The following is a 14,757-nucleotide window of genomic DNA, read 5'->3' on the forward strand; positions in this document are numbered from 1 at the left end:
CAGCCCTGGTTAGCATAAGATACTTTCAAAAACATTTTAAAAAGTCTTACCAACCAAACCAGACTTAATAATTAGATCTTCATATAGTAATTCTAACGGATTCTGTTTAATATCATAGTTTTGACTTCAAATGAATGAATATGTTGTATTCTTTCTGGTAGTCTCACTCACTTATCAATCCTCACTGAGTAAGATTTAAAAAGCACAAAGTGTCTTTGTTTTGTTAAAACAATCAATTTCTCGTTTCTCAAGACAAGACAGTCGCAACAGAGCCATGATACACGCAATTGAGTCCATGGTCATCAGCTGGACGCACATGATCCATAAAGTCTTAAGAGCAGATTCTGCTGACTTGATTGTCACAGGACTGAACCCTGGACCAAAAGCTGAACTTGACTTCTGGAGATCCAGGAAGACCAACATACAGAGCGTTCATGAACAGGTTTGTCCAGAAACAAACATTTCAGTCTGTATAAGCGAGCAGAAAGGTTTTATGACGTACTAAATCTTTGTAAATCTCAGCTACAGAATCCTTCTGTTCAGAAAATGATGAGGATTCTGGAAATGATAGACAGCAGCTATTTCCCATCATTCAAAGCTCTGACCGAGGCTGTTTTTGATGGTAAGCCACGTGATTTTCCCGCCGTACGTTTGATTAGTGATGCGGTTGAGTTTTCTACTACATAATACCATTCTGTCGTATTCTGCCGAGTTATAATTGTGTATTTGTCTCTCAGCTTTGCAGGAAGCCACAGCCATAGATCTTCACCTCCAGCCTCTCAGATCATTGCTGTCTCAACTGGAGGAGGAAGAGTTCTCATCCTGTCACACGCTCATTCCACCAGTCTTTCATCTTATATTTCTGGTCTGGACTCACTGTTCCTTCTATCGTTCACCTGCACGCATCGTTGCTCTGCTTCAGGAGCTCTGCAACCTCTTCATTGGTCAGGTACGACATATGTGACAATCTTCTAATTTATAGTTAGTGTGTGTTATTTAAAAATGTTGCCAAATCAATCATGCGGCATGACCGACATGCAGAAACACGCTCGTAATTGTGTCAAGGTTAAGAAGTCTCTAAAGATAACAGATAATTTAGCCTTTTATCTCAAGATATGTGGTGTTTAAACATTTGAAAATTATAATTATGATGTGTACACTCACATGTGGAACAAGGTGCCAAAAATATACATTTTATATTGTTTTATGTAGTGTGTTTTACTTGATGGTTATACCATGTGACTTATGAGTCATTAAATGAAAAATAATCTTGATAATAGTATCAAAGCAAACAAAAATCCTGGAACTAGATTTTATAGTGTGTTCTTTTCCTTTTGTCATGGACAGCCATTTCCCTCAAAAATATATATTTTTAAATGTGTTTTTATAATATATATTAAAATAAATCGCAAAATATATTTGCTAAATTTGATTCAGAATAATTGTGCTTAAATATATTTTCTATATTTTTTGTGTAATTTTTTTGTTTGCTCCTGAAATACATTTTGAAATATATACAGTACATTTATTTATTTTATTGTTATCTTTTAGTTTGCTGTATGGGCAGTTCTATGCGCAGTTTACACATGAATCAATCAATTAAGAATCTTTTACTATTTATTTATTTGAAAGAGCAGGCATGTATTAATTAGAAGTTCTGCTCAGGGAAATAGAGAGTGGAATTAGAAGAATGTAACCGTAACATCAGTTTTTGCTCCATCTAGGCCACTTCATATCTCTGTGCAGAGCAGCTGCTGAAAGCTGAGTCTGAAGATGGTTTGGAGAAGTTACAGACTGTAATACGAGTTTTCAGGTGTGTGAGAGAAACATTCAAGACATACAGACAGAAGGTGGCTGCTTTGGCCAGTCATTATTCTACACCAAAGTGCTGGGATTTCCCTTTGGCTCTTGTTTTTACTTGGTTTGATGGCTTCTTGGCTCGTGTTTTACAGTTGAAGGTAAGTAGTACATCTTTTGAAGTGATAATATATGCTTTCACTTTTAGCCACAAATTCGGTTTTATGTTATGTGAGTAATAATATTCTTTTACTGAACATTTTTGTGAGACGGTAACATTTTGAAAAATGTTTATGATTTCCAGGCCTTTTTCTCCACTATGGTGGAGTTTCAAAGGCTAGAGAAGCTGGTTTTTGGAGGTCTCAGAGGAAGGGTTTACACTGAGCAGGTCTCTCGACTGTATGCAGAGTTTCTTCAGCTTTGCAAATCCATAAGGAATCAAGAATACAATCCACTGGATTTGACTTCTCCGGTATGGTTAAATGGAGTGTATTTCTTGCTTGGGATATATCAGAATCAGCCATAAGATAACAATTAGATAACATAACACTCCCAATTAGTTATATGGAAACACATATTTTTAATGGTAACTTAAATAACCTGACGCCTGATAGTATAATAATAATGCCGCACTGGAGTTTTGGTACATTAGCAGATATTACTCACTCAGTTTGTTATAGTTGCCATAGTTTTTTTTTTTTTCCTGGGGCTTTCTTGTAAATATAGGGTATGTTTGGATACAACATGCCTGATATTTGGCAACCTTCACAAAGGCTTAATTGTTCCCATAAATCATCATTTTTGTTCTGTTTGTCATTTAACTTATATATTTAACTTTATAGTAATGTTTAAAACCAAATATGTCATTACGAAAAATTATTTAAATATAAGCCTATATTGTTCAACACACTAATGTATAGTCACACATGATTGTTAAGGAATTAATTATACTTTGTATAATTGTTAATTGTTAAAAATCTCTGAAAATTATATCAGTATTATATCAGTATATTCAGTATAACTTAAGAAACCCATCTTAAATAATTGCTTTTATGAAATTGTTTTTGGTGTAAAGGATTTCGAAAAAGACTTTTCAAGTTTCCAAGAAAAAGTTGCAGACTTTGATCAACAGCTTTCCAGGATTTTGTGCCTTGCCTTTCAAGATTGTTCAGGATTGGAATCAGTTTTCAAAGTAAGTAATTCTGGTGAGACATATTTCGTTAAAATGAATCGGAAAGAGTATACAGGACCTTGCAAAAGTATTCACACCCCTTCAATTTTCCACATTTTGTTATGTTGCATGACATAGGGTTACAACATTACAAAACGAGAGAAAAAAGCAAGACTGTGTAAAATAGAAAAACCTATATAATCTTTTATTCTGTATGTTTAAAGCTAGTCGCTGTGCTCAAACCTCTCTTGGAAAGAGACATCATAAAGGAAACGTTTAATCCTAATTTCTCCAAAGTGATTCAGCTTTTTGCAGATGAGCTGGACAGATGCAAACAGCTGTTTGATTTTCATCTTGAACAGGTAAAGTAACTGTTTTTCAACAGTTTTTGTACAATGAGGACCTTGTTTAATTAATCATTTAATTCTAGAAAAGAGAAACAAACTGCATGTGAGCAAGAACATGCCTGCTATGACAGGGAGTCTGAAGTGGGCAAAAATGCTTAGAGACAGAATTCAAATCCCTTGGAACAATTTTCAGGTTGTTCTGGATATGTAAGTGTTTTAAATTCTATTCAGATTGTTACTGCTTTTCTTTAATGCTAATAAAGAAAGGTGATGGTGCATTTATGTTATAGGAGTATCAAAGGAACAGAGATGGAACTGGTCTATCATAAGTACCTGGAGATGTTCTCTCATTTAGATGAGTATGAGAAGCAGGTCTATTTGAGCTGGTGTGGCAATATTAACCAGGTCTGCCAGATGAACCTGGATCAGCCCTTAATCAAAAGAGATCCCGGCACTGACCTGCTATCAGTAAACGTCAATCAAGAGGTGAAGAACATAAATGTAGTGTCTTTAAAATCTATCACAGCATAAGACATTAATTTACATTTTTAAAGCGACTAATTTTGAGGAATATGTCAGTGTTTTCATTTGCATAATACTGAACTTTTTCACCTCAGTTGATTGCTGTGCTCAAGGACGTGAAACACCTGAAAATGTTTAATCAGATGAACATCCCTTCTGCTGCTATGAAGGTGTATGAAAATAGAAAGGTGTTCTTTAAGGTTAGTAAATGCTCGGTTTGTCTGATAGCAGTAAAATTAGTTTTATATCCTATGTTATGAATATGCATATTTTGCCTGATCTCCATTAGAACCTTGGGAGCCTACATTTATTGGTGCAGTGGTATAACAAGGTGAAACAGACAACTCTTGAAGTGGAGGCTCCTCTTTTGAAAGAGGAGATGGACAACTCTGACCAGCAAATCTATCGAGCAGAAACCGAGCTGACATGGCAAGACCAGAACTGCTGGAACTACATCTGCACATTGAAGGACACGGTCCATCGGCTGGAGAGAAGATTACAAAAGACTAAAGATAATATTGAGATGATGGAAGTTCTGATGGGTGGATGGAGCAAACAGCCAATGTTCTGCAGAAAAGACCATAAGAAAGAATCATCTCTACAATTGGATGATAGAGCAACAAGAGTGGCAAAAAGCTACCACAATCTCAGAAAAGATGGAGAAACTATCCATAATTTGTTACAGGTGAGGATAAGCTTTTTATGGACTATTTTTGCTACACCCCATTCCTCTAATATTCCTGGGTTTTTTTATTCTTTCCTAGGAGACCATGATCCTTTTTGCAGCGGATAGTTCTTCAGATGCATGGAAAGTTTACTTGGAGTATGTAGATGACATGGTGGTGGAGGGATTGTTTCGTGCTGTCTCAACATCTCTGGAGTTTTTCATTGAGAATATGGAGGGGTCAGTAAGGCAAGCTCCCTTGTTTGAGGCTCAAATGCTACTGATGGGATCTGAGATTAAGTTTAAACCGTCTCTGGATCAAGATGGTGGTGATGGACTTCACGAATTGGTGGAGGAATTACTAGGCGATGTGTTCAAGATGTCTGCTCAGGTGAAGAGGGTGGCATCTCATCTAAACGTACCTCACTACCAGGTATTTACAGTTAATGAATTTCAGTAATAAATATTGCAAATAAATATAAAAGGAATTATTATAACATATTGGTTACATATATATATTCAAATTATAAGCATTTTCACTAGTGATCTCAGACATTTGTATCCTTGTTAATTTTTTCTTTATTTCTGAATTCATTTTATTGGTGTATATATACAAATAATATTCACATAGTTTCGTGTTTTTAGGCTGATGTCGAGGACATGTTAGATCTAATAGATCTCCGACAGGAAGTCATGGAGAGAGTTGATGAAGTGACAAAGAAAGCCTTGCAATACCAGGACAAACTTATCCGCTACAGTCCCCTGTGGCTAGAGGACAGGGTTGAATTTCTCAGGCAGTTTCTTCTCTATGGTCACGCACTGACAGCTGAGGAGGTGGAAGCCTATGGAGAAGATGCATTTCCAGAAAATCCTCCCACCACAATGCAATTCAAAGAACAGGTGGACATAGATATCGTTCCATAAATAGTTTTCTGATAGGTTTGTCATATTATTAATCAATTTTCTCCTTTCATAACAGATGAATCATTATGAAGAAGTGTATGCAGAGGTCAGCCGTTTGGAGGACTGGCAGGTGTTTGGCGGTTGGTTTAAAGTGGATATCCGTTCGTTCAAGATGAGTCTTTTAAACGTAATCAAAAAATGGAGCTGGATGTTTAAAGAGCACCTGATGTCTTATGTTACCGGCAGGTGAGAGCCCCTTCTGTAATTACCCAGAAAATCACTTAATGCCTCAATTTTCATCCAAACTCTAAATGCTTTCCTTGGTCAATAAAAGTAATAGATTTTTTGCTGGTTTGTGATCTCGATTTTCTTCAGCATGGGCGAACTAGAGGACTTCCTACTCCAGGCGGAATCCAGGCTTAGAGAGCCGGTGTGCACTGGAGACTACCGAGCTCTTGTGCAGGTGATGGGTTACCTGATGGAGATCAGAGACAGGCAGACTAGTACAGACCAGCTTTTTGAACCCGTCATTGATGTGGTCAATCTTCTGGAGCAGTATGGAGAAACCCTACCTGAGCATGTTCACCTGCAGCTTCAGGTGAGAGCTTGGGACTAACAATTAAACCGGAATTATGTAAAGAGACAGTCATTTTTGTGTATCTGTTTTGTCATGACCTAAAGTTGTGACTGCTTTGCACCTACATTACCATTTAAAATTATGGGGTCAAACAGATTTTTTTGAGAGATGTTTATTCAGCAAGGACTTCTTGAAAACAATACACTATAACAATATTTCTAGTATTAAGCTACTTGGCACAAGCTGATTACATTTAAATGGCTAGTTAGCATTCACTAGCTTTTTGCAGCGCTCTTTCAGAGTTCCTCTGAAACCCTCCACCTTCCCCAGCTCCACCTGTATAGATCTGCTAGGGGTTATTTTCTATGCTATTTGTGCAGCAGCAGTATGTCTTAAATATTTACAGCACTGTATCGTTGTATGTACTGACAGTAGTAGGTTTCTGTACTTGCTTGCAGCAGCAATAATCTACAACTACAGAAATAATCAACAGCAGCAGCAGTGGAGCAAATCTTTCCCCCTAATACATTAGCAATGTAATATCCATTACCATTCTAAAATCTTCTGGGAGTTGTCATGATAGAAATGCTGTTTTTTTTTAAAATTTCTTCTTATTAACCTTAAAAAAAGTATGTTGTGGTTTCAGAAAAACCAACCTTGCCAATAAAGGAAGAAATTACATTTATTAGTAATATATTGAAATAGTAACCAGTTATTTTTGATTGTAACAACTGTACTGTTTTACTGTATTTTTGATAAGAGACTTTTTGTTAATATAAAAACATGTAAACATTTTAACCCTACAAACATTTGAACGAGAGTGCAGTTATAATTTTTTTTATTATATATTTATAATGCATTATATAATTTAAAAATTAAATTATATACTTTCATAGTATTTTTTTATTTTGACAAGTCTGTTCAGTCTGTCAGTTTATCTAATCTATCGAGATTTTAAAGCATATATTTAATTGTTATTTTTCAGCTAATCCAATGCCGATTTAATCTAATCTTCTAATAATAGAAAATAGATACCGCTGTATATAATTTTTGGATACTTTTACATTATTTTATTATGGTGCCTAAATTCACTTGTAGGATTTGACATGATTGATTAATGTTTTTAGCCTTGGTTGTGCATGCCATTAAAATAATTATTAGCTTTTTGTTTTTCCCAGAATTTTAATTGTGTATAAGGAAAAGTTAATCTACATTTAACTGTATCAGGAGTTGCCGGAGAAGTGGAACAACATGAAGAAGTTGGGCTGGACAGTGAAACATGAGGTTGCTCCTCTTCATATCGCAGAGGTGGCCGTGATCCGCAGAAAGTGTGGTGCCTTTGAGGTGAAGTTCTCCATGTTCTCATGGGTTAATAGTGATTCTACTGTAAACTTGCGGTTCTTTAAGCAAAATGAAATGGTTTTAAAATGAAAAGTTTTTTATTGCAAGCTTATGTTTTTGCCGATTCACAGAAAAAGCTCAGTCAGTTTCGAGAAAGATTTAAAAGAGAAGCTCCTCTCCAGTACAACACAGAGAAACCGTATGCTCGCCTGGATAAAGTAAATGATTATTTATTCCAGTTGAAACAAACCACAGAACGTAGTAGTTATCATTCATTTGCACGCACTGACCTTTTGTTTATGTTTTGTTTGTTAGTGTCACAGGGAGATGCTGGGTTTAGAGCAAGAAAACGCAGATCTCCAGGAGTCCTGTAAGCTGTTTGAAGTCAGCAGCCCTGATACTAAACAGCTCAGGCTCTGTCAGAGAGACATTGCTGTTTTGAAACAGCTCTGGGATCTGCTGCTCTGCGCTCAGGTGGTGATTTCGTTTTTTTAAAGAAAATAAAATAATTCTGCTTACAGTTTCGCCCGAACTGTCGGCTTAACCCAACTCTGTGTCCTTACAGTGCAGTATAGCAGAATGGACTAGGACAGCATGGAGAGAGATCCGTGTAGAACATATGGAGACAGAGCTGAGGAGGTTTACCAATGTAAGAATGCTTGTATCAGTGTCCTTTGAAAGCACCGACATTATCGACATTATCAAGTTTATAATGCTTGTCTTAGCTCTGTGTGTTTCTCACATCTGACTTCATGTCTGTCCAGGAATTGCGTGTCCTTGATAAAGTGGCCCGTGTTTGGGACGTGTTTGTGAGTCTGGACTGTGTGCTCAGGGATCTGTTGGCTTCTCTGAGGGCTGTGACAGAGCTGCTGAACCCGGCCATGAGAGAAAGACACTGGGCTCAGCTGGTCAGGACCACCGGGGTGAGAAAGAGGGTGGAATGTGGAAAACATATTTACTGTACTGTATTGAACTATTTGAAATTTGTAGATTATACAATTCACTTTATCTTTACATTACTCTAAGGTCAGGTTTTCTTCCTAGTATTAGTAGTAGTAGGGCAATCGCATGCGGGCCAATACATGATGACAAGTGATATTTCTTTAATCTGTTTTTACTCATGTTCAATAGTTGTTTTTATATTGTTCTCTTAGGTTAATTTCACTCTAACTGAAGAAACGGCTCTTGAGGATTTACTAGCTTTGCAGCTGCACAGATATGAAGATGTGGTGCACAGTACGGTCGGGAGAGCAGTCAAAGAGATGTCCACTGAGAAGGTTCGATCTCTCACAAGACTTTATTTACTGTGATACATTTTTGAAAATAAGAGTAATGATTTATTCATTTAACCTAAAGGTTTTGACTGAAATCAGCCAGATGTGGACAAGGATGGAGTTTTCTTATGAAGCGCATTACCGTACGGCTACACCAATGCTGAAATGCAGTGATGAACTTATTGAGAGTCTGGAGGACAGTCAGGTATCAACATCTCTGAAATGTCACGTGGAATTAACTGGATGGTTGGAACCAAATCACACACCGATAGCACGCTCACTTAGCATATCAGAAAATGTTAACAAGCTGTTGCTCGGCAAACTAATCCCGGTACGGCCAGCGTCTTTATCTCATTCTCTAAGTCCATCCCACTATGCCGAGAGAACGATCTTTCATTGTCAGCCGCCTGTATTCACACGTCTGATTTATAGAGACCACACATTGCTGGCTTTGTTATCACTCTGTATGTGTAGGGGCCAAAATCTAGCCAAACACATCACTGTTGACAATAAGTCTGCCGTCTGTGCGAAACCGGCCCCCTTACACCCACATGTCTGAAAACATTAAAGACAACAGAAGGCACTAACACAACATGAACAAAAAAAAACAACATAGACACACCATGGTGCAGAAACCGAAACGTAAAATATTTTTTGGATTACACTTTCCAAGCCTGGCAAGAACTAATGTGGTCTGAACTTTTGGCTTTGAGCTGTGTTTTTATCATGTTTTGCATGTTATTTTTATAGTTTTTTTAATTTCTATAGTTCAGAACAAATTCAGTATATATTCAGTATAGTTAGAACAAATTCCCCCATTTGATTCCCCAATGCTCATACATTGACATCCACTTCAGATATGACTACATGTGTTAAGATTTGAAACGGTTAACATTTTATTTAGTTTCTTAGTTTAAAAGAATAATTATTATTTTTTATTTACACTAATTCCAATGCATATATTTTCTTTGTTTGGCATTTAAATAAATAAAACATGACCCAAATATTAAAAAAATCAGACACAGTGAGTTGTTTTTAAACCATATTTATTTATTAACAATGCAAAATAAGACACTATTTTAAATGATTGGGCTTTTTCAATGATTCCGGTGTCTGCAAATTTCTCCAATTTCTTAATTGATGTCTGAATCGCTAACAGATGAGTGGTATTAGTTAAGGCATTAGTTCACCCAAAAATGTAAAACCTCATCTCGTTCCAAACCTGTAAGACCTTTGTTCATCTTTGGAACACAAGTTAAAATATTTTTGATGAAATCAGAGAGCTTTCTAACCATTCATAGAGAGCGATATAACTGCAAATGTTCCCAGACCCAGAAAGGTAGTAAGGACATCATTAAAATAGTCAATATCAGGGTATTCTGAAGTTGAATGGTCTTATGGTTTCGGAACAACATGAGGGTAAGTAGTTAATGACAAGAATTTTCTTACGTGAACTGTGTCTTTAAGGAGGACCAACTTAGATCATAAAATACAGCTATGAGGAACTTATTGCTGCTGACTCTCTCTCAGGTGCAGCTGCAGGTGTTGCTGCACAGTAAGCAGGCGGCGTTCTTCCACGGGCAGGTGTTGGAGTTACAGGCCCAGCTGACTCGGGCCGACTCAGTGCTGTTGCTGTGGCTGGAGGTGCAGAGGACCTGGGCTCACCTGGAGAGCATCTTCATGGACTCCGAAGACATTCTCCACCAACTGCCGGACGAGGCACGACAGTTCATCTCCATTGATTCTGACTTTAAGGTAAACTTGAATTCATCTGACACGCGTTGATTACTGGTGTCCTGCATGGAAAGTTTAACCAGAAGGTTTGTTGAACATAAAAGATTTTCAGAATGATAAGTGTGTTGGTCGGTTGTTTTCTGGTTAAGCTCATTTTTAAATATCAAGATGTAAAAATATTATTTTGAAATTAAATAAAAACATAAACCAATAAGAGTGGTTTTGGAGAGTTTAGTAAATTGTTAGAAATTGTGTAGTATGTAAGAGCAGTGATGCAATGCCTTGCTTATGGGTTTAATTAAAATGCTGGTTTGTATTATATTATTTATGTGTACTACAAGTAAAATAAGTAAATTATTAATATAATAATATTAATATAATATCAATATCACCCTGAAACTGGCACAGGTATATTTATAGCAACAGCCAACAATAAATTGTCAAAATGATAGATTTGTCGTTTATGCTAAAAATCCATTGTATATTACGTAAATTATATTTGATATTTTCTTCCATAAATATGTCAAAACGTATTTTTGGATTAGTAATATGCATTGCTAAGAACTTCATTTGGACTTTTTTTTTTTTGTTTTGCAGCCTTAGATTTTAAAATGTATCTGAGCCAAATATTGTTCTATCTTAATAAAACATACACCAACGGAAACCTCATTTATTCAGATAATGTAAAAATCTCTTTTTGTATTATTTTTAAATTGACCCTTATGACTGGTTTTGTGACCCAGGGACACATAATAAAAATAGGCTTGTTAGTTACCAATTGCAATTATGTTCATTCCACTTTTGACCAATTTAAATTTAATTACTGAGAAAATTGATCAAATGGAGTGTAAAATAATTAATTTAATTAGATGAACGCCCCATTTAATATTTTGGCTTTAACTACTATATGCTAATATTTAAATTATTTATTTGATACAGTGCTCTTTTAAACTTTATAGTCCTATTTAAATATATCTTCATGTCATTACATCAGTAATATATTTTTAACTCCTTAACCTATACCTTTAAACCTCTTCAACCAGCAAAAGTGTATATTGTACCTAACAATATTTTTTGAAAGGCACTGAATATAAAGTGGACAAGGCTTAAATTGGGTTGAATGGAAAAGATTATAACGATGTTGTTATAACGCTTGAAAACATTACAGTGTGTATGCATTTGCTAAGTATGTAAATACTAATTGATGTGTATTGATGTGTGAAGGACATCATGTTCAGAAGTGGCCAAACAAAAAATGTAATTTCGGCCACCAACAAGCCCAATCTTCTACCAATGCTTGAAGATCTGCAGAAGAGGTCTGTGATTTACAAAAATTTACAAGTAAACTCTTTCTGAGAACTTTCATTGGTTACACATTATCTCAAGAGAGATGCGAAGACGATTCTGTTGATTTTCTGTGATCCGTTCTAGACTGGCTGTATGTGAGAAGGCACTAGCCAAGTACCTGGAGACCAAGAGAATGGCTTTCCCACGATTCTATTTCCTGTCTTCAGCAGACTTGCTGGACATCCTTTCTAAAGGCAGACAGCCCAGACAGGTACCGCTGTGTTATGTTTAACATCATATAACAGTCTCTTTATTAGTCTAAAAGCTTAATTAGTTTCAGATTTTTCTAATTATTGTCTAATTATTATTATGTCAGTCTCACAGCAATCCATAAACAGGTCAACTATAAAGTATGCAGTCTTTACTGGCATTTGCAATAATGGTGACAGAGATTCGCAGAAATACATTTTACATCGCACCATATTTCCTCATATTTCTGCTCATTTGCATACAGTAACCTTTATCTCCGTGATTAAACTTTTTTATCATCATGGTGATAATTCCAAGGGCAGCGCTTCGCTGTGAAATATCATTACGATAAAAAAATGAAAGTTCCACACTTGGATTGATTCTGACCCTGGCCACCTCCTTCTTTGAGCCGATCCTCCCACATATGTGCAGGTTTTCTCCTGAACCGTTCAACCAGAACAGGGTCAAAGTGCTTCATCTTGTTCTCATTGTACCTCGGTTATAATAAGAATTGCAAATACATCCACAATCATATCATTATCTACGGATATGCATGTACTTAACCATACATAACTCTGCAGATTGATTCATAGAGTTACAGCGTATAGTATATTGTTCTGTGAAAATAATGCTTTATGGTTCATTGCTTTTTAGGTTACCTGTCACCTGGGTAAGCTGTTTGACAGTATGACTGATCTAGAGTTTTCTGACAAGGAGGGGGAAAAGGCCACAGCGGCGGTGGGAATGTTCAGCAGAGACGGAGAATACGTGTCATTCTGTTCACCGTGTGACTGCTCTGGACCGGTAAAACCCACATTCAAAGCAAACTGGTATCTAATTAAATCAGACTCGGATATTAAAGTTGGAACTTGTTTTGAAAAGTTAAAGCCAAACTTAAAAAAAGACAAATTATTTTATGAAATATCAATGGAAATGTTACGTTAAAATATGCTATTTATCTATTAAATACAGTAAAAATATATTATATATTTTACTGTATTTAATTTATATTAAATATATTATAATATATATATATATATATATATATATATATATATATATATATATATATATATATATATATATATGTATATGTATATGTATATATAAGAAAAAGAAGATGTATATAGTAAATAATTGGCCCCAATATAAGAACGTGTAAGAGTAACCATACAATGTTCATTTGTTTCTGACCGAGTGAGCTGTCTCCTGTCAGGTTGAGCTCTGGTTGAAGTGTCTGGAGGATGTGATGAGGGAGGGAATGAGGAGGCACATAGCTGAGGCTGTGGTCGTGTACGAGGAACGTTCACGGGAACACTGGGTCTTGGAGCTGCCGGCTCAAGTGGTTCTCACCGCCTCTCAGATCTGGTGGTCCGCTGACATGACTCTTGCATTTGAGCGGCTGGCCGAGGGTTTTGAGACGGCGCTCAGAGACTACAACAAGAAACAGGTCAGTTGGTTATTGCACACTTTTATGTTTTTACTCGTTCGTAATTCTGGATCGACTGAACGAATGACGCATTCGTGAAAGATTCAGATTCAGGATTTCTTTTTTTTTTAAATAAATTTTGATTTACAAACAAATGGCAATTATGAGCCAGTTCTTCTCAGTTAATAAAAAAAAATTGCACAAAACAGTTGAAACTCAAACTAATGGCCTCACAAGCCGTGTTGTTTGATTCATGGACAAACTGTTCTTAAGGACCAGTTTTTTTGAGTGAATCATAAAAAAATCACAGCACAAACAGTTTAATGTGGTTCATGAACTAATTACTTTTATTAGAACTTTTTTGGGAGCGAATCAGAAGTTTACTCTCATGAGCTGCTTCTTTTTGATGATGTCTGGTTCACAGTTAAATTACTTTTATGAGCTGTTTTTTACTGAATCAGAAACAGATCAAACCATTGTATTATGATTTACAACCCGAATTCCAGAAATGTTGGGATGTTTGAATAAGACCAAGAAAAAAAATCTAATCAATAGAACATAGAGAACATAACAAATGTTAAAACTGAGAAATGAGCTCACTTCAAATTTGATGCCTGCTACAGGTCTTAAAATAGTGGGCAAGGGCAAAAAAGGGCTAAAAAAACATATAGCAACTAATTAAGGCCTGTAACTCTTCCAACTGTCCATTTTATTCAAATTAAAGAAAAAACATTGCAACATTTTTCGAAATTCAGTTTGTACAAACAAATATTTTTTTTAGCCAAAAACACACCATGTGTTGTCCATTTCAGGAACAAATAACTTTTAAGACCCTTTCATTCCCAGCAGGAGATTAACATTATTAAAGATCCCAAAAGTCACCAGTCCTTCCCCCTCCTGTCTATAGACCCTTTACTTTTCTAGGCAGCGCTAGACTTCTTTTTCAGGCACAGATAGAGCACATCTGAAGTACGAACGAGGCAATGATGAAGCCGTCGAAAACACACTCCTGCTTCTTCATTGTAAGTATGATGAAGTGAATAGTGCTGATCCGTGTAGACTGCCACAAGCACGTCCATATCGTCCCTGCAGCGTCAGGATCTGTCATCAAGCGCAGAGAAGGTTAGCATGTCCTTGGCCGGCGTTTGAATAATCTGCCTCTTTCCCTTCAAGCCCCTGATTGGAGTCGCTGTCAGACAGCATGGGGTGATAAATGCAGTACAACCTAAGCTGCTTTTACACCAAATACAGGCAGGAAGATTACATCTCATTTGCCTGTCTGTGACAGGGATCCACGGTATCGCCTCTTAACCGCCTCCCCCCAACTCACACACACATATATTGGCCCAGCACTCTCATTCATTGTCACACACACACACACACACACACCAGCTGGCCGCTCTTATTCATAGTCAAACAGTCTTACACACTCGCAGTTCCCCCCAACATTGATAAATGAGCT

At 36.5% G+C, this 14,757-nt stretch overlaps 1 protein-coding gene across 1 annotated transcript in view; it reads left to right on the forward strand.

Annotated features, from left to right (window-relative positions):
- Positions 1-7,649: 7,649 nt before the first annotated feature.
- The window catches only part of LOC122360824 (dynein axonemal heavy chain 11), a 31,736-nt gene continuing 24,628 nt past the window's right edge, over positions 7,650-14,757 (forward strand). Inside the window, exons 1-11 of the mRNA XM_043261681.1 lie at positions 7,650-7,799; positions 7,888-7,971; positions 8,087-8,245; positions 8,477-8,599; positions 8,679-8,801; positions 10,127-10,351; positions 11,555-11,646; positions 11,762-11,888; positions 12,521-12,670; positions 13,083-13,316; positions 14,355-14,417. Of these exons, the coding sequence (XP_043117616.1) occupies positions 7,650-7,799; positions 7,888-7,971; positions 8,087-8,245; positions 8,477-8,599; positions 8,679-8,801; positions 10,127-10,351; positions 11,555-11,646; positions 11,762-11,888; positions 12,521-12,670; positions 13,083-13,316; positions 14,355-14,417 (1,530 nt within the window). The remainder of the gene's footprint in view (positions 7,800-7,887; positions 7,972-8,086; positions 8,246-8,476; positions 8,600-8,678; positions 8,802-10,126; positions 10,352-11,554; positions 11,647-11,761; positions 11,889-12,520; positions 12,671-13,082; positions 13,317-14,354; positions 14,418-14,757) is intronic.

This window comes from Puntigrus tetrazona, chromosome 16, assembly GCF_018831695.1.
Source record: "Puntigrus tetrazona isolate hp1 chromosome 16, ASM1883169v1, whole genome shotgun sequence".
NCBI classification, from domain to species: domain Eukaryota; kingdom Metazoa; phylum Chordata; class Actinopteri; order Cypriniformes; family Cyprinidae; genus Puntigrus; species Puntigrus tetrazona.